Consider the following 23986-nt stretch of genomic DNA (forward strand, 5'->3'; position numbering starts at 1 on the left):
GCGTAAGTGTGAATTCCACTAGCTATTAATATATTTTAGGGGGAATTCCATGGTCAGATAAGTTTGGGAAAACTTACTAGACTTCAATAAATGAAACCAGTTTCTTTGAAGATACTTCTTAGAACCTTTAATAAGTTAATATGTGCTGTGACTCTCCCAGGGCGCTAGGATATGCAATATTTTTCTCACTTTTTGGACCGCTATCCTGTCAGCTTCTGTCAGGACGCTATTGCTCTGGGGCACACTATGGGAAATTAACCTTACAGGCATTCTTTTTTCCACTTTGTGTCTCAGATGAATCCTAAGGAGATGTAGCTAAACAACTGCAGATCAAAGGTGGAAGAAGGCCGCACAGATGGTGCTAGATAACTGAATGTGTGATCACTATAACAAAAAAACAGGGAGACCGAGGCAGGCAGATCACCTGAGGTCAAGAGTTTGTGACCAGCCTGGCCAACTTGGTGAAACCCTGTCTCTACTAAAAACAAAAAATTAGCTGGGCATGGTGGCATGCACCTGTAGTCCCAGCTACTCGGGAGGCTGAAGCAGGAGAATTACTTGAACCTGGGAAGCGGAGGTTACAGTGATCCGAGATCACGCCACCGCACTCTAGCCTGGGCGACAGAGTGAGACTCTGCCTCAAAAAAAAAAACAGATACCTCCTGAGTGCTTTACTATATGCCAGGCACAAAATACTTTTGATATACTAATTCTCTCAACAACTCTGTGAGATAGGTGTGATCATTATCCTCATTTTATAGATGAGGAAACTAAGAGTCAGAAGGCTTAAGTAACTTGACAAATCAGACAACTAGAAAGTGGTAAAGCCAGGACAGGAACTCAGGTACAAGGGCTTGTGCTGGTACTTCCTCTGCTGTATGATCAGGGGGCGTGCCCACATGTGTATGCTGTATGTACTATGGCTTCTGTGTGTGCATGCATGGGGCGGTGTGAGGGTGGTATTCTTGGACAAGAGAGCAGCATGGAAATGTGAAATAACAGTGAGTTTTGTGTGGCTGGAGGTCATAATTGGAAATGGTAAGAAATGAAACTGGAGGCCAAGGCAGGCGGATCACCTGAGGTCGGGAGTTCGAGACCAGCCTGACCAACATGGAGAAGCCCCATCTCTACTAAAAATACAAAATTAGCTGAGCATGGTGGTGCATGCCTGTAATCCCAGCTACTCTGGAAGCTGAGGCAGGAGAATTGCTTGAACTTGGGAGGCAGAGATGCCGTGAGCTGAGATCATGCCATTGCACTCCAGCCTGGGCAACAAGAGCGAAATTTCTTCTCAAAAAATAATAATAAGAAGAAGAATTGAAACCATGAAACAGTAAGGTGCAGATCCTGAGGGCCTGTGACACAAAGGAATTTGTGATTTCTATAATGGATCCACGTATTCTGCCTATCAAGTTACCTTAAGAACTTCAGTAAGTGGAAGAACTTTAACTGCTTCTGTGTTAAAAAATATAGAACCAGACACTTGATGATGTTGGAGGCCAGGCCACTCTTTTACATTCTGCAGGTGGCATAGTTGTCAACTGCCTACCATTCTAACTTGTTGCGTTGAGGACCCTGCACTGAGCCTAGACAGTAGAGCAGGTGTCTGGCTGAATTATGTTTGAATTGAACATAATACAGGGCAGATGATTCCCTCTCAACTTCCTGCACTTCTGGCAGTTTTCAAGGGCATGTTTTGTATGTTTCTTGAAGTGGGAGAAAGTCTAATACAATGTAACTCAGGGAGATGAAGATAAATACTTTAGTGAGATTTCAGGGTCTTGTTCAAGGCTCAGTTAAGAAGGTACTATCGTCTAATAAGACTTAACATGTTATTTGTTGTTGTTTTTTGTTTTTTTGTTTTTTTGAAATGGAATCTTGCTCTGTTGCCAAGGCTGGAATGCAGTGGCGCAATCTCGGCTCACTGCAACCTCCGCCTTCTGGATTCAAGCGATTTTCCTGCCTCAACCTTCTGAGTAGCTGGGATTACAGGCATCCACCACCATGCCTGGCTAATTTTTGTATTTTTAGTGGAGACAGGGTTTCACCATGTTAGCCAGGCTGGTCTTAAACTCCTGACCTCAGGCAATCTGCCTGCCTCGGCCTCCCAAAGTGCTGGGATTACAGACATGAGCAACCGAGCCCTGCCTTGTTTTTTAATTTAATATTAAAAATATACGAGGATCCCCTGTCATCCAAATCTCCTTGATTCAGACTTAGTGAATAGTGAGGGTTCGGATAGCAAGGCTTTTATCTGAAAATTTATCAGAATCTGTTTGGTTCCTGTGTTTGGGTTTGGCTAGCAAGGAATATTTAGATTGGAAAGCAAATAACCTTACTCTTTTTTTTTTTCCTCAGAGGCAGTGAAAGCACCTCCTTTGGCTACATAGATTTCACTCCATTGAGTGGTGGCAAGACTGGCTTAGTGAAGGTCATAGAGCAGATCATTATAAGGACACGACTAGAAAAAACTGAATTCTTCTAATTCTAAGTTCAGTAATCTTGCCACAAAGGCTTCCTGTACCCTAAGCAATTAGTCTGTCAGCACTTCTTTATAGTGCTTGCTGAGATGGACAGGAGCTCTCCAGACGTCAATGGTAATTATGGAGACCTTGACTAATTGCCCAGGGAATCTCCAGAACTTGATAGAATGTTTGTTGGTGGGAGTATGTTTGTGATACCTTTGCAATGAAAAATTTGTATGGTAGGAAGATTTAAAGTTAATTGTAGAAATAATTTTTGACTCAATCAATTTTATTTTGAAGAAGTTGCATTCAGCCTCAGTTCTCATTTCTCATATCCCCATTTTGTTTCTGTGAAATATTGGCTTGGTTACTCGCTACTAACTTTAAATCTTCTTTATGTTCCACAAAAAAAAAATTTGCATGGGGAGTGGGGAGCAAATGTTGTAGGGTATGTGAAGATGAAGAGAATGTCTGACAGAGAGGAGTCATTTTAAGTGCCTTCAGGGCTGGCCTATCCACATGGTAGCGATACAGGCCAAACCTAGTGCTGGATTATGCTTCAGTCTTAGCATCAGCAGCTGTAGCCAGGAATAGGTGTGCAATGATATCCACTTGGATCCATGGGTTCAGTTTTTATGTTTTAAACTGTTGTAGCTGAGCAGTTCACAGAAGGCTGGTTTTTATTTTGTGCGTGGCATAATTTTTTTTATAATTTTATAATGTTTATTCTTAGGTGGGTTTGCTGAGTTCTCTCGTTGTTTCCCTGGCCTCTGTGAAGGAAAATCCACTCTAGTCCCTACCTGCATTTCTCAGCCTTGCTTACCTGTTGCCAACATTGGGCCAACCCGAATTCTTCCCAATCTTTATCTTGGCTGCCAGCGAGATGTCCTCAACAAGGTGGGTGCTTTGAAAATATCCTTCATTGCCGGGTTTATATTGTTAGCTGGAGAAACAGCAGTTACCCATTATGTCATTTGAAACACACCCCAGTCTCAGAAAGGAGCTGCTATGCCATTCTTAATGTGCTCCCCAGGTAACAGTTGCATCATGTCTTGGAGTGTGAATTTGTTTGATGTTACTTTTTGCCACAGGAAACCTAAACTGTTGTCATGTTTTCTTGTTCTTCATAGGTCTGAGAGACCTGAAGTAGGACAGGATTTTTCAGAAGGTTAGCCTTATATTCTTAGGGTATTAATCGATCTATTATAATAATTGGGCACACTCAGAAAGGCTAATACTTCCTGGATTATCACACATTTAGAAATATATTTATTTATTGCAACACTCTAGAAAGGGATGCAGGAAGGTCCTCATGATGACTGCTGGCTGGGGGTTAGGGAAAGGTGTTAAAAAGATGGTGAGGACAAAGGCTGAAACTATGCACTGCCAGCCTCCCTGGGCTAAAGCTCTTTGGAGGAGTTTGGTTGAGAAAGAAGAGGGAAGAGCATGGATTCTTGATGAAAAAGACACCGGCCCTGCTGGACAAAGCATGCCCTAATGGAGAAACACATTGGATTGAGTGAGGCCTTTGTATATAATAGTACAAGCAGAACAGCAATAGAACTATAATCTGACTCCACAGCTTGTATGCTCTTAATTAGTAATGCTACAAAACAGTGCTCTTACTGCGTGGAAAAGTGTTTTTTCTCTAAAATCTCTTAATTTACATCACCATAAATTGAAAAGGCCGTCAGAGATCTTAATTCAACTATTGGTTGTTTACAAGTGCCACTCTCCTCTACAAAGGAAGTATCCCTTAACACTTTCTCCTTGAGTAACTAGAAGAATTGGGCTGGTTGTAAAATAAGCTTCCAGACTGGCTTTCTTTAGCACCTGGAAGGCAAGGCTTCCTAGGAGGAAGAAAAATACCCTATCATCAGGTCATTGGGTAGCAATAAGGCATTCTTGCGTGTGTGTGTGTGTATGTGTATGTTTAAAACTCCTGCCTCTTCAAAATTTTGCATCAACACTGTGTTGTTAATATGTCTGCTTTTACTGTGAGATCTGCCGACGTGAGATTTAATAGCTCATGATTGTACCCCGCCTTTCTGGTGGGGTCACAATGCCTTTGAGCATGTGGTTATTATTAATTCTTTTTAGAGATAAGCAGGCTATGTTACAGAAAGGAAAATTAATTTCTTAAATTCCCATGCCTTCCTAGGGCAAAGCTGGAGATGGTTTATTTAATCCTTAGATCAGAAAATAAAATAAAATTCCTAGTTAAGAATTCTATTTAATCCTGGTAAACCTTAACCAGCCATCAGCAGGTCATTCCACAAGTAATTGTGTTACAGATCATTTTTGTTACTTTCGACACTCAGTTAAATGACACATTCATTTTGCTCTATACCTTTTTCAGATTTAACAAATATGTTGGTTTAAAAAAGTGAGAGCAGTTAAATCAGAATTTGGAGTTGAGGATGGGAAAAGTAGTAGTTTTCTCTTTTTAACTCTGGCTTCTAAACATATACAGCACTAAGCAGGATACATAGGTAGATGTATTGAGAGGAAATATTTGCAGCAGGGAGAATGGGTTTGTGGAAGTTTATAGGACAACACCTCGGGCAAGAAGTTATTATAGAAGGCTTGTCAGGAAGCACCCTTAAAATAGATGTATAGACTTTTATTTTTATTCTGCAAGGATGGTGAGAAATAAGAATAAACTGTTAGGCTGGATACCTTTGAAAGCAGTGAATATAAATTTATATTTGTGGCTCACACACTTTGGAATCCTAGCACCTTGGAAGGTCCAGGTGGGCAGGATCACTTGAGCTCAGGAGTTTGAGAACAGCCTGGGCAACGTGGCAAAACTCCGTCTCTACAGAAATTACAAAAATTAGCCAGGCTTTGTGGCCCTAGCCTGTGGTTCCAGCTACTTGGGAGACTGAGGTGGGGGGATTGCTTGAGCTTGGGAGGCAGAGGCTGCAGTGAGCCCAGATTATGCCACTGTACTCCAGCCTGGGCGACAGAGCAAAGCCCTGTCTCTAAATAAATAAATAATAAAGAAAGAAATGTATGTTTGACCTCTAGGTTCGTTGTTGACAAGAGCCCTAGGGCTGAAGGGGATTTCAGAGATCATTTAGTCAGCCCCCAGCATTTGATACATGAGGAAATCAGTATTCCAGAAATGTTACATGAATTCCCCAACATCATCCAGTTGTTTTAGACCTAGATTTGCCGCTTTTCTACAAGTAGTATAAACTAACCTATCCCCCTGCTGAACTTCCTGATTTATACTTTCCAAGAGAAATAATACGATTCTTTTCTTCCTAAAGATCTCCAGCCGGGCGCGGTGGCTCAAGCCTGTAATCCCAGCACTTTGGGAGGCCGAGACGGGCGGATCACGAGGTCAGGAGATGGAGACCATCCTGGCTAACACGGTGAAACCCCGCCTCTACTAAAAAATAAAAATACCAAAAAAAAAAAAAAACTAGCCGGGCGAGGTGGCGGGCGCCTGTAGTTCCAGCTACTCGGGAGGCTGAGGCAGGAGAATGGCGTGAACCCGGGAGGCGGAGCTTGCAGTGAGCTGAGATCCGGCCACTGCACTCCAGCCTGGGGGACAGAGCAAGACTCCGTCTCAAAAAAAAAAAAAAAAGATCTCCAAAGATGAAAATTTTATAATCTTCCCTAACAGTACAGTTCTTTTTATTAAAATTCAGAAGTTAAAGTCTTTACACACAGTAACCACGAGACCACTAATGTTATTAGTCTTTTGTTTTGTTTTGTTTTGTTTCTTTGAGACGGTGCCTCACACTGTTGCCCAGGCTGGAGTACAGTGATCTTGGCTCACTGCAAGCTCCCCATCCCGTGTTCAAGCGATTCTCCTGCCTCAGCCTCCCCAGCAGCTGGGACTACCGGCACCCGCCACCACGCCCAGCTAATTTTTGTATTTTTAATAGAGATGGGGTTTCACCATGTTGGCCAGGATGGTCTTGATCTTCCGACCTCGTGATCCACCCGCCTCAGCCTCCCAAAGTGCTGGGATTACAGGTATGAGCCACCGTGCCCGGCCTATTAGTCTTGTTTTTTTAATAAAGTGCCACCAAAATATTTTGAAAGCATGTCACAGAAATTTTCTTGGGAGGATCATAATGTTTCCCGTTTAAAATGCTGGGCTTTTTATGTTATTGCATTTAACCCTCATAATAGGATTAGGAAATACGTTTGCTCTGAGCTAAGTCACTTACCTGAGATTATGTAATTGACTTCAGAGCTGGTCAGGGGCACAGATCAAATGTAAACCCAGGCTGCGTAATTTTAAGTCCCATGCTTATATTACACCAAACACGCCCATCTTCTGGAAAAAGGAATTCTCTATAGCAGGCTATTATGAAGGGCTGACAATTTTTTTTTTTTTTTTTTGAGACGGAGTCTTGCTCTGTCACTCAGGCTGGAGTACAGTGGCTGGATCTCAGCTCACTGCAAGCTCTGCCTCCCGGGTTTACGCCATTCTCCTGCCTCAGCCTCCAGAGTAGCTGGGACTACAGGCGCCCGCCACCTCGCCCGGCTAGTTTTTTGTATTTTTAGTAGATATGGGGTTTCACTGTGTTAGCCAGGATGGTCTCCATCTCCTGACCTCGTGATCCGCCCGTCTCGGCCTCCCAAAGTGCTGGGATTACAGGCTTGAGCCACCGCGCCCGGCCAGGGCTGACAAATCTTAAGTCTATTGAGTCACAATTGAGAATTTCTTTCCCTGCTTTTTCTTCAACATCATCTATACCAGTACCATCCAACAGAAATATAATGCAAGTCACATACATAATTTAAATTTTTCCAGTGTCCTTTAAAAGAAACAGGCAAAATTAATTTTAATGTTTAATAATATATTTAACCTAGTATATCTCAAATAATATTTCAACATGCAATCAGTATACACAATTATTGAGATATTTTGCATTCTCTTTTTGTACTGAGTCTTTAAAATCTGGTGTATATTTTATACTTACAGCACATCTCAATTTGGAGTAGTCACATTTTAGGTGTTCAGTGGCCAGGCTTGTGGCTACCTTATTGGACAGTATAGGTCTCAGCATGTATTAATTTTTACTGATGTTTTAAAGACACGGTTCTTTTGTAGAAGACCATAAGAAGTCATTAGTACCAAAAACATACTTTTATTTTCCTTTTCCCTCACACTGTACTTTTGTTTCTCAGAGTGTGTTCTTTCATCCTCTAGTCTTTATACTAGCGCCGAAATGGGAGCAGCTTATTGTACTAAATGAAAGTCATCTGCTGATGCCCAGTTCATATTTGAAATGAGTGGGATTTGAGAAAGAATCTCTGGTGATTCTGTGAAAGACAAAAGTTCTTGATTGCTTTTCTGTCATATCAGTTACAATTTCAAATGCGGACTTCTGTTCATATTTAAATATATGCAGCGTATGATGGAATTACCTATCGGGAGTAGTTATTAAGCAGAACTGTATCTGAGGTGAACCACTGCAGCTTCTTTTCTAAAGGAGCTCTGTTGCCCGCTCCTTCCCCATTTAAATAATCTGCTGTCAACATTCTTTGTGTAGCTTCTTATTTCAGCCTCTTAACATGCAAAATTGGTTTTCCTAGCCTTTCTTATTCTCCCTGGTGTGCAGTAGGAAGACTGCTCCTTTCTCTGTTGTTTTCTTAGAAGAGTTAGGCAACAAATAGCCTAAACACAATATAGGCTAAGAATGCTTTCAGGGTTTCCAGTGGAAATATATGATCTAGGAACACAAAAGGCTGTCAAAATAATCAGTAAACTATTTCTCCAATGTCTATTATGTCACTGTATGTAGAACACCCTACAGTGTTCAAGTGGGTTGGTTAGGCAAGACCTATTCATTAAACAACAATCCACATGACAAGGTGACTACAGTGTCCCTCCCAACACGGAGGCAGCACGGCATGATGGTTGAGAGCCAGCTTTGGGGGTGGACAGTTTTGCATCCCAGTTCTCCACCTTACCAGCTGTATCACTTTAGCTGTTACTGCATCTCAGTTTCTTTTTTTTTTTGAGACGGAGTCTTGCTCTTTCGTCCGGGCTGCAGTGCAGTGGCCACCTCGCCCGGCTAGTTTTCTGTATTTTTAGTAGAGACGGGGTTTCACCGTGTTAGCCAGGATGGTCTCGATCTCCTGACCTCGTGATCCGCCCGTCTCGGCCTCCCAAAGTGCTGGGATTACAGGCTTGAGCCACCGCGCCCGGCCTTCAGTCTCTTTACCTACATGCCATAATAACTCCGGCCTCCTGGTGTTCATGTAACATTCAAATGAAATGGCGTATGCCAAGCACAGTTCCTGGTTTATAGGGACACTTGTGCCTGTCATCTTAGGGTAGACTATGTAACATACCAGGGTGAGTAGTAGATACAGTATGTTTTGTTGTTTGAGGAAGGCTTGATGGAGTTAAGTAGGACTTGAGGCCAGTTTTCAAGTCAGATGGGCGGGCACATGCAAAATTAGTCATGGAATTGACTTTGGAAAGAAAAATTACAATTCTTTTATCTAGAATTGCAATGCCTGTGGTTATTTAATGAGATCTCTGTCCTCAGCCTCACTGAACATAGAGAATTTGACCAAACAGAGCAGTTTCATTAAGGACATATATTAATCTGTTCTCTCTGTATTACTTCACAGTCTGCATCAATAGATCATAGAACTCATATTTAGAAATTATTCCGACTACAGGAGAAAGTTTATTTCAGGGATAGGAGAAAGTTTTAAAGGGAGAAAAGTTGTGAATGGAAATCATAGTAATAAAATTAAATTTTTCTTGATTCACAGATAATCTTTTTTTGAATCATTTCTTGATTCACAGATAATCATTACTCAGCTGTGTGTTGAAAGTAGAATCATTTTTTTGGCTGGGCGCGGTGGCTCAAGCCTGTAATCCCAGCACTTTGGGAGGCCGAGACGGGCGGATCATGAGGTCAGGAGATCGAGACCATCCTGGCGAACACGGTGAAATCCCGTCTCTACTAAAAAAAAAACAAAAAACTAGCCGGACGATTACTGGCGGGCGCCTGTAGTCCCAGCTAGTCGCAATGCTGAGGCAGGAGAATGGCGTAAACTCGGGAGGCGGAGCTTGCAGTGAGCTGAGATCCGGCCACTGCACTCCAGCCGGGGCGACAGAGCGAGACTCCGTCTCAAAAAAAATAAAAAAGAAAAAAGAAAGTAGAATCATTTTTTTAAATCCTTCGGGGGTTATGTCTTCCACTTTGTAGATGAACCTCACCTGCTGTATTCAGTGGAATTTCCCTACTTAACACCAATTAGGAGAAAGGACAGTTTGGATTAGTGAAAAATACACATCATGGGCTTTTTTTTTTTTTTTTTTTTGTAATGGCTTTATTGAGATATAATTCACATACCATACAATTTACAAGCAATTTTTACAACAAGGTAAAATAAGAGAGCTAACATTTTAGGAGACTCTGTATTGTGTGTCAGGCCCTTTATATATCCTCATATTGGCTTTACAAAATACACATTATTAGCCCTATTTTACAGGTGAGGAAATTAAAGCTACTGGAGGTTAGGTAACCTTCCGAAGATCACCCAGGCGATGAGTGGTAATGCGCTGGGCTGTGCTCTGGTTTTTCTGGGGCCATTACCCATGTACTTTACTTTATTCCATGCCACACTGAGATTCCACACTAACCACTAATGAATTGTTTATAAGAAGAGATCCTTTAGGAGTTTGCTTTAGTAAATTGATCAGTCATCTCAGTATGGCATTTGATAAAGTTCTGTAGCTTGGCAGTAAAACTCTTTAGCTTGATATTTAAGACCCTCTAGGACCTAATACCACCTTTTTAGTTCTTACCTCTCCTGTTCTCTTCCTCTGCTCATCCTCTTTCAATGTCTGGACACGATTAGTGAGTGCACCCCAGATATTTCTGTCCTGTCCTTGGTCTTCATTCATTTTCTTTTTTTTTTTGGGACAGAGTCTCGCTCTGTCGCCCAGGCTGGAGTGCAGTGGCTGGATCTCAGCTCACTGCAAGCTCCGCCTCCCAGGTTTACGCCATTCTCCTGCCTCAGCCTCCCGAGTAGCTGGGACTACAGGCGCCCGTCACCTTGCCCAGCTAACTTTTTTTGGATTTTTTAGTAGAGACGGGGTTTCACCGTGTTAGCCAGGGTGGTCTCGATCTCCTGACCTTGTGATCCGCCCGTCTCGGCCTCCCAAAGTGCTGGGATTACAGGCTTGAGCCACCGCGCCCGGCCCATTCATTTTCTATACTCCATCTGGAATGCCTCTACCGCCATCTGAGCTTCAGCTGACAGTTTTAGTTCCCATTATTAATAGTCTTCTCAGAATGCTTCCCTTTGTTTTTACTCCTGTTTTCCAATGCCATTTTGTTTATCCTGCTACATTATATTCATCGGATACCTCTTTGTATCATCATTATTTGTGCAACTGTCTTACATTTGCTAGTAGACTATTCATCCCTCAGTGGGAACACTTGCTTTTTTATGCCCCAGAGTACCTTGATGCATAGTAAGCCCTTGGTGATTATTTTTCAAAATAGTTATGTCCTAATTTGTAACCAGTGCAACTTGTATGAAATGTACATGTCCTTAAAAAATAAGTAAACACAGATTAATTTACTGTGTTAATTTACTCAGAAAACCTTCCATTAATGAATTTGAGAAACTAAAATTTTCAACCCAGGAAAAATAGTCTTTTATAAATTATGAAATTAATGGAATGTAAGTTAATGATATTTTACAGTGACTTGTAAAATTAAAATGTACAAGGAACACATATGAAGATTTCTCATTAGAAGATGCTAATAAACCAGTTACTAGATACTGATTTTAGTCAGCTTCAGGGATAAGGGTTCCTTCATGTATTCACCCAACAAATGTTTATTGAGCCTCTGCCATGTGCCAAACAGTGTTCTAGGTGTGGGGGTACACGAGTAAATGAGACAACAATCTTTGCTTTCATTAGCTTACATCCTAGGAGAAAGAAACTTGATAGGAAGCATAATAAATAGGTAAATTACATAGTATAGTACAGTATGAGTGCTATGAAGAAAACAGCTAAGAGGGCTGGGGAATACCTGTGAGGTGTGGGTTGTAATTAAATGGGTGATCAAAGTAGGCCTCATTGAGATAGAGGCATTTGAACAAACACTCGAAGGAGGTCAAAGAGTGAGCCATTTGAATACCTGGAGGAAGAGCAGTACAGGCAGAAGAAGCCACCAAGGCAAAACACATGTGGTATGCTAAAGAAAGAGCGAGGCCAGTGTGGCTGGAGCAGAGTGAGCATGGGAGAGTGTCATCAGAGAGGTAATGGGAGCAGATCCAGACAATACAAGACTTCTACACAGGCCTTGTAAAGACAGGAGCTTTTACTCTGAGAAAGAGAGTTCAGAGGGAGTCATTGGAAGGTTCCAAGCAGAGGAGCAACATAATCTGACTTACATTGTTAGGATCACTTTAGTGTTTGTGTTGAACATAGGCTGAATTTCCTACTGGATAGAAGCAGGAAGGCCAGTTAGGAGGCTCCATGGTAGTGCGTTGGAGTCAAGGTGGCAGTAATGGTGAGATTTGGGCTCTATTTTGAAGGTACAGCCAATAGGATTGGATGGTAGGGGTGTGTGAAAAAGAGGTGTCAAGGAGACTGAAATGGAGTCTGTAGGAAGAACAGGAGTCAGTTCTGGACATGCTGAGTTTTCGAAATGCCTGTTGTACTTCCAAGTGGAGATGTTGAATAGACAGACGGATGTATGAATGGGGCAGGGGGATCCCTGAGGGAGGAGGTATAAAGGTGGGAGTCATTAACGTACAGACAGTACTTAGGAGGGGATCAGATAATTACTAAGAGGCAAAATATAGATGAGAAAAAGATTGAGCTGTGAGCACTCCCACCCTGAAAGTCTGGGGAGTTGAGAATGACCCAACAAAGAATATTCAGAAGTAAATACTGAGGAAGGAAGGAAATCAAATAATCAGGAAGGCAAATAGTGTATTTTCCAGGAGGAAGGAGCAGTCAAGTGTGCCAAGTAGTACTTTAGGTCAAGGAAGATTAAGTCTGAGAACTGGTCATTGGATTTAGCAACATCACTGTCCCTGGTGATCATGGAGCAGTTTTGGTAGAGTCTTGGGGGTGAGAGCCTAAATGGAGTGGGTTCAGGAGATAACAGGAGGAGTGGAATTGGAGATACCAAGTAGAAGGGGTTCTTTGAAGGAATTTCAAGGAACAAAGATATGGGGTAGTGACTGGCGGGAGAAGTGAAGCTGAGAGGAGATATTTTTAAAGTGGGAGAAATAGTGGTTTTTTTGATTGCAGGTAGGAATGATCCTATGCAGTGGAAAATTGATGTAGAAGAAAGGAGAATCACAAAGCGATGTTCTTGAGCAAGAGGGGATGAATTTATTTAGCAAGCAGAGGGATTGGCCTTACGAGCGTGGACAGTTCATCCAGAGCAACAGGTGGGAAGGCAGAGTATCTAGGTGCATTTGCTGGGAGATGGGTAAATGTGGTGATGGAAGTCTATCAAAATTTGCTTCTGACTGTTTCGATTTTTCCATTGTAGTAAGAAGCAAGATCATTCTTCAGCTATGAGTGAGGATGAGTGGGGACATAGAGGGAGTTTGAAGAAAAAGGGAAACGGATAGAATGGCATATGGGAAAGAGAAAAAGTGAATGGACTGGGGAAATACAGTGATTGCTGAGGAGTATGAATTGAAAGTGAGATCAGGTAGCATTGTGGAGTGTTTTTCTCTGGCCATGTTCAGTGGCATGGGCAGTGCTGACTAAGTGGAGAACTAGATTTAACTAAGGTTGTAATCTTGCCAAGTGAGTATGAACAATTGATGAGGGCAGAGAAAGTTAGGGTAAAAGGAAAGGAGTGATTGTAATAACTGATGATAGAATTTACACTGGGCAAGGAAGGCAGACATCATGGGGATGAAGGACAGAGACAATTGGTAGATCATCAGACTGTAGGTCCTCCTGCAGGGGTTGAGATTCTGGGTGTAGTGTAGTGTAAGAGAGAGTGAGCTGGAAAGTGGAAGAGTCATCCAAGAGTAGGGTGTGTGAAATCAAGATTATGGAGGGTTTGTGGTTATTGGTAGTGAGAGACCAGGCTAGCTCTCATGGGAGTGAGTGGCCAAGATGAGGAGTTCAGAGAACTGTGAGGCCAAGGTGTTGGAAGGATCTTTGAAGGCCAGTGAAGAAGGATTATCTAATCAGTAGAAAGTGTGTATTTGCAGACTTAGCACAAAGTTGAGCTAAATATTTAACAGCATATGATGACTGCTCTCTAGATGCTTAAAGATTGTGATGTTTAATTGTAGGACAGAGTAAATACTCAGCTGTGTATGTTTTATACAACATGCTGAAACTACAATGAATGAATTATATAAATATCTCTTTATAATTTAGTAAGAAGTCATTGACACGTATCTATAAATAAAAGCAATCCTTATTCCACAAAAGAATCATTCTTCATAATTATAGTTCCATCTTAGTTTCACTGTTACAAACAAAAAGATCAATCAGGTATGGTGGCACACGCCTATAATCCCTGCTACTCGGGAGGCTGAGACGGAAGAATCACTCAAATCCAGGAGTTCGAGTTTAGCCTGGACCACATGGTGGGACCCTCTCTTAAAAACACCAAAAAAATTAAGATCCCCTTCCAGCCGTTCGTATGGAAATTTGTTTAAAAAAAATTTTTTTTTTAATCAAGAGAGCAAACTAACAACAGTTATATGAAACTTTAGAAACTTTCTTTTTTTTTTTCTTTTTTTTTTTTGAGACGGAGTCTCGCTCTGCCACCCAGGCTGGAGTGCAGTGGCTGGATCTCAGCTCACTGCAAGCTCCGCCTCCCGGGTTCACGCCATTCTCCTGCCTCAGCCTCCCGAGTAGCTGGGACTACAAGCGCCCGCCACGTCGCCCGGCTAGTTTTTTGTATTTTTAGTAGAGACGGGGTTTCACCATGTTAGCCAGGATGGTCTCGATCTCCTGACCTCGTGATCCGCCCGTCTCGGCCTCCCAAAGTGCTGGGATTACAGGCTTGAGCCACCGCGCCCGGCCTAGAAACTTTCTTAACCAACTCCAGAGATTCCACTTCATCTCTTCCCCATGTCTTTGGCAGGTGAATGCCTGCTGCATGAGTAGGCTCTTTGCTGTAGCACATCTGCCTCCACCATCTGAATAGCATACTTACCAAGAATCAGTTGTGTGTGTTCTTGAACTTGTTTAGGCCACTGGACTTGTTATTATAATTATGTATGTTAATTAAAATATGATATACACCAATGAAATGTGAAAGAAGAGAGATGTTTTTCTGTGACCTAAGTTAGGTGTTTTGGAAAGATTCAGGAAGGACAGATTGCTTTATATATACATATATATCCTTATTCCACAAAACAATCAGACTCATTCTTCATAATTATAGTTCCATCTCAATTTCACCATTACAACAAGATGAATCATATATATATGTATATGTCAAATTAGGTGGGAATAAGGGAGCTGTAAAGTATTTGGGGGACGGTTATAATCTAGAAGTCTTTGGCACTGATAGTGTTTTACAAATTCTTGCTCTTCTTTAAAAAATGAAAACTGTAAGTGGCAGATGCATTTAGGTGTGATCTGCTTAGGAACTCCAGTCAGCTAAACTAGAAAAGAAAAAGCTGTGGTCCTGCATCAGAAATCAGTGTGTTCATGTACATTTATTTGTTTTAAGTTAAAACAATGTTTTGAGTATGTATCATTTTTAATGATTTCCCCCTTAACTGACTTTTTCCACTGACTACCAATCCAGATGAGAAGGCACTTATTTATATTTAATTTAGTAGCCAAATTATATTTAGTATTTAAGGGTTTTTTTTTTTTTTTGGTTTGTTTGTTTTAAAAACTGTGCTTGTTTTATTTATCAAGTCCCGTCTTATTATTCCAAAAAAATTTTCAGGTAGCATCTGGATAGTAGATTTAATCAATAGATCTTTTAAGCTAAAAATTTTATAAATAAAGCCATTAAATTATTTTTTTCTCAGTTCATTTTGCATTTAAAATATTTTACTAGCTGCATGTAGTAGCTCATGACTGTAATCCATGCGCTTTAGGAGGCCAAGGTAGGAGGATCGCTGGAGGCCATGAGTTTGAGAGCAGCCTGGGCAATATAGCGAGACTCTGTCTCTACAAAAAAATTTTAAAAAATTTGCAGGGGGCCGGGCGTGGTGGCTCAAGCCTGTAATCCTGGCACTTTGGGAGGCCGAGACGGGCGGATCACGAGGTCGGGAGATCGAGACCATCCTGGCTAACATGGTGAAACCCCGTCTCTACTAAAATACAAAAAAGAACTAGCCGGGCGCGGTGGCGGGCGCCTGTAATCCCAGCTAGTCGCAATGCTGAGGCAGGAGAATGGCGAGAACCCAGGAGGCGGAGCTTGCAGTGAGCTGAGATCCGGCCACTGCACTGCAGCCTGGGCGACAGAGCGAGACTCCGTCTCAAAAAAAAAAAAAAAAATTTTTTTTGCAGGGAACCATGGCACATGCCTGGAGTTTCAGCTACTCAGGAATCTGAGGCAGGAGGATCACTTGACCCCAGGAGGTCCATAATTGAACCCACATCAAAGGGTGGTTGTGAGAATTAAATGAGACAGTCCATTTAAACGCTTAATACAGTACCTGGCACATCGTAGGCATTCATTAAATGTTAGGTATCATTTTCTTAATCAGTACCATGTGTCATTGTATAATTAATTAAGGTCTCTAACCAAGGTACTCAATATTTTTTGACTTAATATAGGCTTAAGTTGTAATTTCTATAAAATGTAGGCTATTAAGGTTACTTGTCAGAAGTGTACATCGTTGTATTTTCTATGGAAAATCAATTTTGACAGTTCTGATTGACTTGCAACATGTTTTCTCTTAGAATTTCTTGTTGTCTTTTGATTGTGTACAGTATATAACACTATTAGAGTCACCTCATTTCTCAGAAACTTCTGTAATATCTTCATTATTGAATTGAGTGGATAGGGCTATTACTAATTCCTTTTACTTTTAACATATCTGTAGTACCATTGGTGGAAAGGAGAAAAATGTAGTACTATTGGTGAGAAAGTCCTCAAAGGCTGATTTAACTCCAGTGACCCACTTCTGTTCTTACACGGGTGATCCTGAACCAGTTCCTGCACCCTGTTGTTGATCAGATAGTACTAGATACACTCAGCTTGGGTTCACACATAGAAAAACAAATGTAACCTTTGCACATGTACAAAAGTTTAAAGGTTGTAGTAAACGCCATTAAGATCTACGTAGCCTGATTGTTAACCTAACAGAAGCATGAGACCATCAGAAGACTTGGGCTCTGGCATATCTGAAGGGTGTTGGCCAATCTAAGAAATCCACCTAGTTCCAAAAGCTGTTTATTGACGATGTTGTCTCAGAGATAAGAGATGGTTGCATACACAATCTGGATTTATGCTGTCCACGTTTTTTTTGTTTGTTTGAGACGGAGTTTTGCTCTTGTGGGCACAATCTCAGCTCACCACAGCCTCCGCCTCCTGAGTTCAAGCGATTCTTCTACAGGCATGCGCCACCACGCCTGGATAATTTTGTAGTTTTAGTAGAGATGGGGTTTCTCCATGTTGGTCAGGCTGATCTTGAACTCCAGACCTCAGGTGATCCACCTGCCTTGGCCTCCCAAAGTGCTGGGATTACGGGCATGAGCCACCGCACCCAGCCGTTGTTCACCTTTTATGTAAAATAAAGTATATTTGTTGTGCCAAATGTAGTAAATGAAGAGATTAGGGAACTGGCATGTTTCAGAAGGATAATATAGGAAGAAAATTGCCAATTTTCTTTCAGGTAGTTGGAAAAGATTTGTAGAAAAGGTAGTATTCCAAGAGAAGGAAGAAATGACCAAGATGGCTTAGACTAAGATAATTATTCCAGGCTTGGAACATCTCCTGAGAGGCAGGAGGGGGATGACTAAATGAAACAGGTTTGTGTGGGCTTGCCTGCTAAATGGTGGATGGATGTCAGTTGAACAGATTCGTTTTGAGTGCAACTCTGTACCTGGGCTGAAGGTGCGAAAACAAGACTCGGTCCAAGATCTCATTCATTATTTCATTACATAACGGGAGATGAGAATTATCTGTTAATGTTAACACACTATACTAGGTGCTTAATGTGTGAACAAAGTACTCTGGAAGGACAGGGAACTGAAGGGTTAATTATGCATCAGTGAGAAAGAGTTCATAGATGAGGTTACACAAAGTAGGAGAAGTGGGAAGAGTGTCTTCCGGAAGGAGGACAGGGCTTTCTAAGCACAGGAACGGTGTGAACAGAAGCACAGAGGATGGGTATACATTTGATGTTGGGGGTGCTGTATGGGACCGGAGCAGGAAATGAGACTCAAGGAAATGAAAAGAATGTGGATAAAGCACCCAGCCTGGAGGTAATCATAACAGAGATTGCTCTAGTTGTTCAGAACATGGTTTGGAGAGAAAACCACTGCAAACTTCAAGAGCTCCTGGTGACTTTTTTGGTTATCTTGGCTACTGAGCAGTGAATGGGTATAGAGAGGAGAGGATCAATGGAAGAGGTGATTCCAAAAGGATTTGGCAGCCATTTGAATGAGGGTCATGGGGAAGAGAAAGGAACCCCATTTTATTTTCGAGCTCAGCTGGCTAGGTCGATGTTACTACCCTAAACCAATTTGGGGATTAGAGACGAGGCAGGAGTTGGGGGCAGAACAGGAAGAAAGAGAGTATGTTTAGTTTCTTTTCTTTTTTTTTTTTTTTTTTTTTTGAGACGGAGTCTCGCTCTGTCGCCCAGCCTGGAGTGCAGTGGCCGGATCTCAGCTCACTGCAAGCTCCGCCTCCTGGGTTTACGCCATTCTCCTGCCTCAGCCTCCTGAGTAGCTGGGACTACAGGCGCCCGCCACCTCACCCGGCTAGTTTTTTTTTGTATTTTTTAGTAGAGACGGGGTTTCACCATGTTAGCCAGGATGGTCTCGATCTCCTGACCTCGAGATCCGCCCGTCTTGGCCTCCCAAAGTGCTGGGATTACAGGCTTGAGCCACCGCGCCCGGCAAGTTTCTGACATTTTAAATGTGAAGGGCCTGTGGAACATCCTGATAGCTAGTAGGTAGTTGGAGATATGGGTTGGAAATTTAAGAGTAGATATACACACACACACACACACATACACACACATGCCATCAGCATGTAGAACTGGTAATGAAGGCTATAGAAATAAGTGCAGCCTTCAGAGAGAGTATTTAGAGTGAGAAGAATGACTAGAACTGTATCTTAGAGAACCAGCGTGTTCTGTGTGGGAAGAAAATGTGCGTCCATATATTCTAAAATCGTATACACTGTTGTTTTCTTTTGTATTCTTTGTTCCACTTCTCTCTCTAGTAATGAAGATAATAGAGACTTGACTATATATATGAATGATGTGTGGGCTTCAAGCATATTATTTTAAATAGCCTTTGTTGTTCTTACATTTTTTTTTCTTAAAACTTGTCTCTGTATGTCATTTTGCTGGGTTTTTGGACTTCGCTGATCTAAATGAATTGTATTTCAAGGAAACTGGGCATTTTTATCATCGCATTAAACTTCACTCTTTCAGAATGATCATGTTTACCATATTATTAGTTACTTTAACTGCTCTTCCTCTCCATAGGAACTGATGCAGCAGAATGGGATTGGTTATGTGTTAAATGCCAGCAGTACCTGTCCAAAGCCTGACTTTATCCCTGAGTCTCATTTCCTGCGTGTACCTGTGAATGACAGCTTTTGTGAGAAAATTTTGCCGTGGTTGGACAAATCAGTAGATTTCATTGGTAAGTAGCTCAAATAATATGACAGGTCCTGTGGGTGATCGTCTCATGTGTCGGTGGACCCCCGCAGCCCCCCTTTTTTTCTTTAGAGAAAAGGAGCCTATTTCAGAGATTTCAAACGTCTGAAAACAACACGTGGTGCAGCTTACTCATCTAGTGGTCAAGGTGACATGTGTGTCACACTGTCCCTAAGGACTGACCTTGTGACATTCTAGCTAACATTTAACACCACCAAGGTTAAGCTTCACAGGATCTGTAATTATATATTTGCAAGTGTTTGAAAATCAGTTAAGCTTTTAGGGTTAAATTCTTCCTCCAACTTTTTCAAATCCTGTAAAAGCCTTTGGGAAACTTTGGTAATATTCCCTGTTGCCTTGTTGCTATGTTTTCCACAGAGAAAAGTCAAATCTTGTGAAAACAAATCCCACTACATTTAAGTCTTTATGTCAGTGTGCCGGGGTCCACATGCCAGTAATTTCAAGTAGTATTTGATCTAATAGAATGTTGACACACACACACACACACAACACACACACACACACACACACAGTCTCTCTCACACACACACACTGTCTCTCATTTGGTCACTTCCCTGGCAGTGGTCTTGACAGTATCTCATCTGTGCCATACTTTGTTCTGCTTCCTGGGCCTGTTCAATTCTGGAGCTTCTCTGGCCACTGGGTACTGTTGAGGCATTTTGGTGCCACAGGATCAGATCTGCTGGGTGGTAACTTGGTGATGTGTATTTGGAATGTGGCTTTAGTGGACATTGGCTGAACAGAGGAGAAACACTACTAGCTCCTCAGTAACATACCACACGTGCGACTCTTGATGTTCCATGTAAGATTTTTTTTTTTTTGAGACGGTGTCTCACACTGTCGCCCAGGCTGGAGAGCAGTGGTGCGATCTCGGCTCACTGCAAGCTCCGCCTCCTGGGTTCACACCATTCTCCTGCCTCAGCCTCCTGAGTAGCTGGGACTACAGGCATCTGCCACCACGCCCGGCTAATTTTTTGTACTTTTAGTAGAGACGGGGTTTCACCGTGTTAGCCAGGATGGTCTTGATCTCCTGACCTTGTGATCCGCCCACCTCAGCCTCCCAAAGTGCTGGGATTACAGGCGTGAGCCACCGTACCTGGCCCTATGTAAGAAATTTTTTCCTCCCCAGTTACATAAGTTTGAGCACTCTAGTCTATAATTAAATACTCTGAATTGGTTACCATAATTAAAAATAAAAGAATCAGTTCCTTTAAAAAAGTGGAATTGGCCAGGCGTGGTGGTGGCTCACACCTGTAATCCCAGCACTTTGGGAGGCCAAGGCGGGCGGATCACGAGGTCAGGAGATGGAGACCATCCTGGCTAACACGGTGAAACCCCGTCCCTACTAGAAATACAAAAAAGTAGCATGGTGTGGTGGTAGGCGCCTGTAGTCCCAGCTACTCGGGAGGCTGAGGCAGGAGAATGGCGTGAACCAGGGAGGCGGAGCTTGCAGTGAGCTGAGATCACGCCACTGCACTTCAGCCTCGGTGACAGAGCAAGATTCCATCTCAAAAAATAAAAAAAATAAAAATAAAGTGGAATTGACCAGGCACAGTGGCTTATGCCTGTAATCCCAGCACTTTAGGAGGCCAAGCAAGGCAAGCAATCACTTGAACCCAGGAGTTCAAGACCAGCCTGGGCAACATAGCAAAACCCTGTCTCTACCAGTGCACCTGTGTGGTCCCAGCTATTCGGGAGGCTGAGGTGGGAGGATTGCTTGAACCGGGAGGTGGAGGTTACAGTGAGCCAAGATTGTGCCACTGAACTCCAGCCTGGGCAGTAGGGCCAGACCCTGTCTCAAAAACAAAAATTGAAGGCCGGGCGCGGTGGCTCAAGCCTGTAATCCCAGCACTTTGGGAGGCCGAGACGGGCGGATCACGAAGTCAGGAGATCGAGACCATCCTGGCTAACATGGTGAAACCCCATCTCTACTAAAAAATACAAAAAACTAGCCGGGCGAGGTGGCGGACGCCTGTAGTCCCAGCTACTCCGGGAGGCTGAGGCAGGAGAATGGCGTGAACCCGGGAGGCGGAGCTTGCAGTGAGCTGAGATCTGGCCACAGCACTCCAGCCTGGGTGGCAGAGCGAGACTCCGTCTCAAAAAAAAAAAAATTGAAATATGTATATTAAGCCCCATACTATAATTTTCACCTGTGAGGGGAATATTCTGTTTAATGCTTTTGGAATTTTGAGTAATTCCAAAACACTTGTCTTTTTTCAAGATTTCCAGGTTGCTGAGGGTTTCATCTTCAGTTAGGATTCATTCTATGAAACATGTGAAGATAAATGACTTAGTTCACATTTAAATAATCACAAACAAATGGCCAGGTGGCTCACACCTGTAATCCCAGCACTTTGGGAGGCCAAGGCAGGTGGATCACCTGAGGTCAGGAGTTCAAGACCAGCCTGGCCAACATATAGTGAAACCCGGTATACAAAAATTAGCTGGCCGTAGTGGCACACGCCTGTAGTCCCAGCTACTTGGGAAGCCGAAGCAGGCGAATCGCTTGAATCTAGGAGGCAGAGGTTGCAGTAAGTCAAGATCGTGCCACTGCACTCCAGCCTGGGAAACAGAATGAGACTCTATCTCAAAAAAAAAAAAAAAAATCACAAACAAACCCCCACAAGTTAACACACACCCTCCCATTGTACTTCTAAACAACATTCAGCAAATCATTCAGTTTTTGCCTCTTTAAAAAATAACAATTGGCGGGAGTGGTGGCTTACGCCTGTAATCCCAGCACTTTGGGAGGCCAAGATGGGGGGATCACTTGAGGTTGCTGGAGTTTGCGACAGCGTGGCCAACATGTCTCTACTAAACATATAAAAATTAGCTGGGTGTGGTGGCAGGCACCTGTAATCCTAGCTACTTGGGAGGCTGAGGCAGGAGAATCTCTTGAACCTGGGAGGCGGAGGTTGCAGTGAGCTGAGGCCATGCCATTGCACTCCACCCTTGGCAACAGAGTGAGACTTCATCTCAAAAAACAACAAAAAACAGTTATGGTTAATGTTCACATTGCACGTCACATTGATCCAGAGACATTGGCTCTAATTTCAGCTAAAAATCAGATTTCAAAATCTATCTAGAAAAGAATACGGTTTTTTAAAGTCATGACAATGTGTAGGCTTTAGGAGACAAAGTTTAAACTTTAGTAGAAAAGAGAAGAGAAGAGAGAATATGAATAACTTTGCTCCCAACTTATTTTCTCCTTTAATGGGAGATATGGGGGTCATCATGTCACTTTCATTCATACAAAAGAACTTTACTCTGTAACTTGGCTAAACACATACACACAAAACACATACTATAATGTATTTGTAATATCTGCAAATACTTAACAGTATTTCATTTGCTTGGTCCTATTAGAGCCATCATCCTTATCCCACCCAAGTAATTCAAGGCAAAATCTCCAGGCCACTTTTTGAATTCAGCCCATACTCACTATAATTGCTAGTCTTCTCCTCCATGGTGTTTTAAGCCATGGTTAGTATGATGTACCCCCTTAATGACTTACAGGCTCATAGGGATTTTTTCTTTTCTTTTTGTTATTTAGATTAGATTTTGGTAAGTCTTCAGGTTTGTTGGAAGGACTCAGGTTTATGTGGAGTTTTGTCTTTCTTTTTAGTTAATGTGCTAGTAACAGAGTTTGCTCATTTGTACTATGGGATACTTATGAGGTGCCCCCAAACCCAGCTATGTATACAGCCTCTTGCTTCCTCTTCACTGTCTCCTGGGCTCTTGCTCCAGCTCTCCCATGCCAAACTCGTAACTGCATGGACACAACAGAGCGAGGTGATTAGGACCATGTATTTTGGAGGCAAACTATCTGTATTTGAATCCTTCCTACCCTGGTTATTAAGTGAAGTGGTTTGAGTAAGTTACTTCAAACTTCTGTGCATTTCAGTTTCTTGATCTGGAAACTGAAGATAATATACCTACCTTATAGGAATACTGCGAGGATTAAAATAGATAATGTAAAATGAAAAAAAGAAGAAAAAAAGTAAACCAAAAAGAGAAAATAAAAATAAGTAAAATAGACAACGTTATGTGCATTGAACACCTTGTAAAGTACCAGACTCATAATTGGTTGTTAATAAATATTTTAAAAATTGTTACCTGAAGTTTCTCTTTTTTCTGTCCTTTGAGCTGGGCTCCGTAACCCCTCTTAGTTATGACTTCCTTCTTTTTAGCCTTTGTAACCTTTCATCCTCACTACATCTTTGCCCTTTTCATGTGCAGTTCTCTCTCCCCTTTCTTAACCTAGATTTTAGCCTTAATTTCAATAATGGCCACCTGCTCGTTTCCAGTTTTCATCATCATTGCCTTCTTCTTTATTCAGAAACCTGAAGAGGCTCCTTAGTTTTGTACATTAAAAAGGTAGCCTTGGCCTTGTGCAGCGTGTGTAATCACAGCACTCTGGGAAGCGGAGGCGGGAGGATTGCTTGAGGCCAGGAGTTTGACACCAGCCTAGTGAACATAGCAAGATCCTGTCTCTACAAAAAAATTTTTTTAATTAGCCAGGCATGGTGGTGTGCACCTATAGTCCTAGCTGGGAGGCTGAGGCAGAAGGATCGCTTGAGCCTAGGAGTTCATAGTTACAGTGAGCTATGTTTGCACCATGGCACTCCAGCCTGGGTTAACAGAGTGAGACCCTGTCTCAGAAAAGAAATGTAGCCCTTAGCCTAACATTCCCAACACCC

General features: G+C 42.3%; 1 protein-coding gene across 1 annotated transcript in view; it reads left to right on the forward strand.

The window, feature by feature from the left end:
* The window catches only part of DUSP16 (dual specificity phosphatase 16), a 97067-nt gene that overhangs the window by 64038 nt on the left and 9043 nt on the right, over window positions 1–23986 (forward strand). The window contains exons 4-5 of the mRNA XM_033222832.1: window positions 3199–3362; window positions 19092–19251. Of these exons, the coding sequence (XP_033078723.1) occupies window positions 3199–3362; window positions 19092–19251 (324 nt within the window). The remainder of the gene's footprint in view (window positions 1–3198; window positions 3363–19091; window positions 19252–23986) is intronic.

Source organism: Trachypithecus francoisi, unplaced genomic scaffold (genome assembly GCF_009764315.1).
Source record: "Trachypithecus francoisi isolate TF-2019V2 unplaced genomic scaffold, Tfra_2.0 Lachesis_group11, whole genome shotgun sequence".
In the NCBI taxonomy this organism is placed as follows: Eukaryota; Metazoa; Chordata; class Mammalia; order Primates; family Cercopithecidae; genus Trachypithecus; species Trachypithecus francoisi.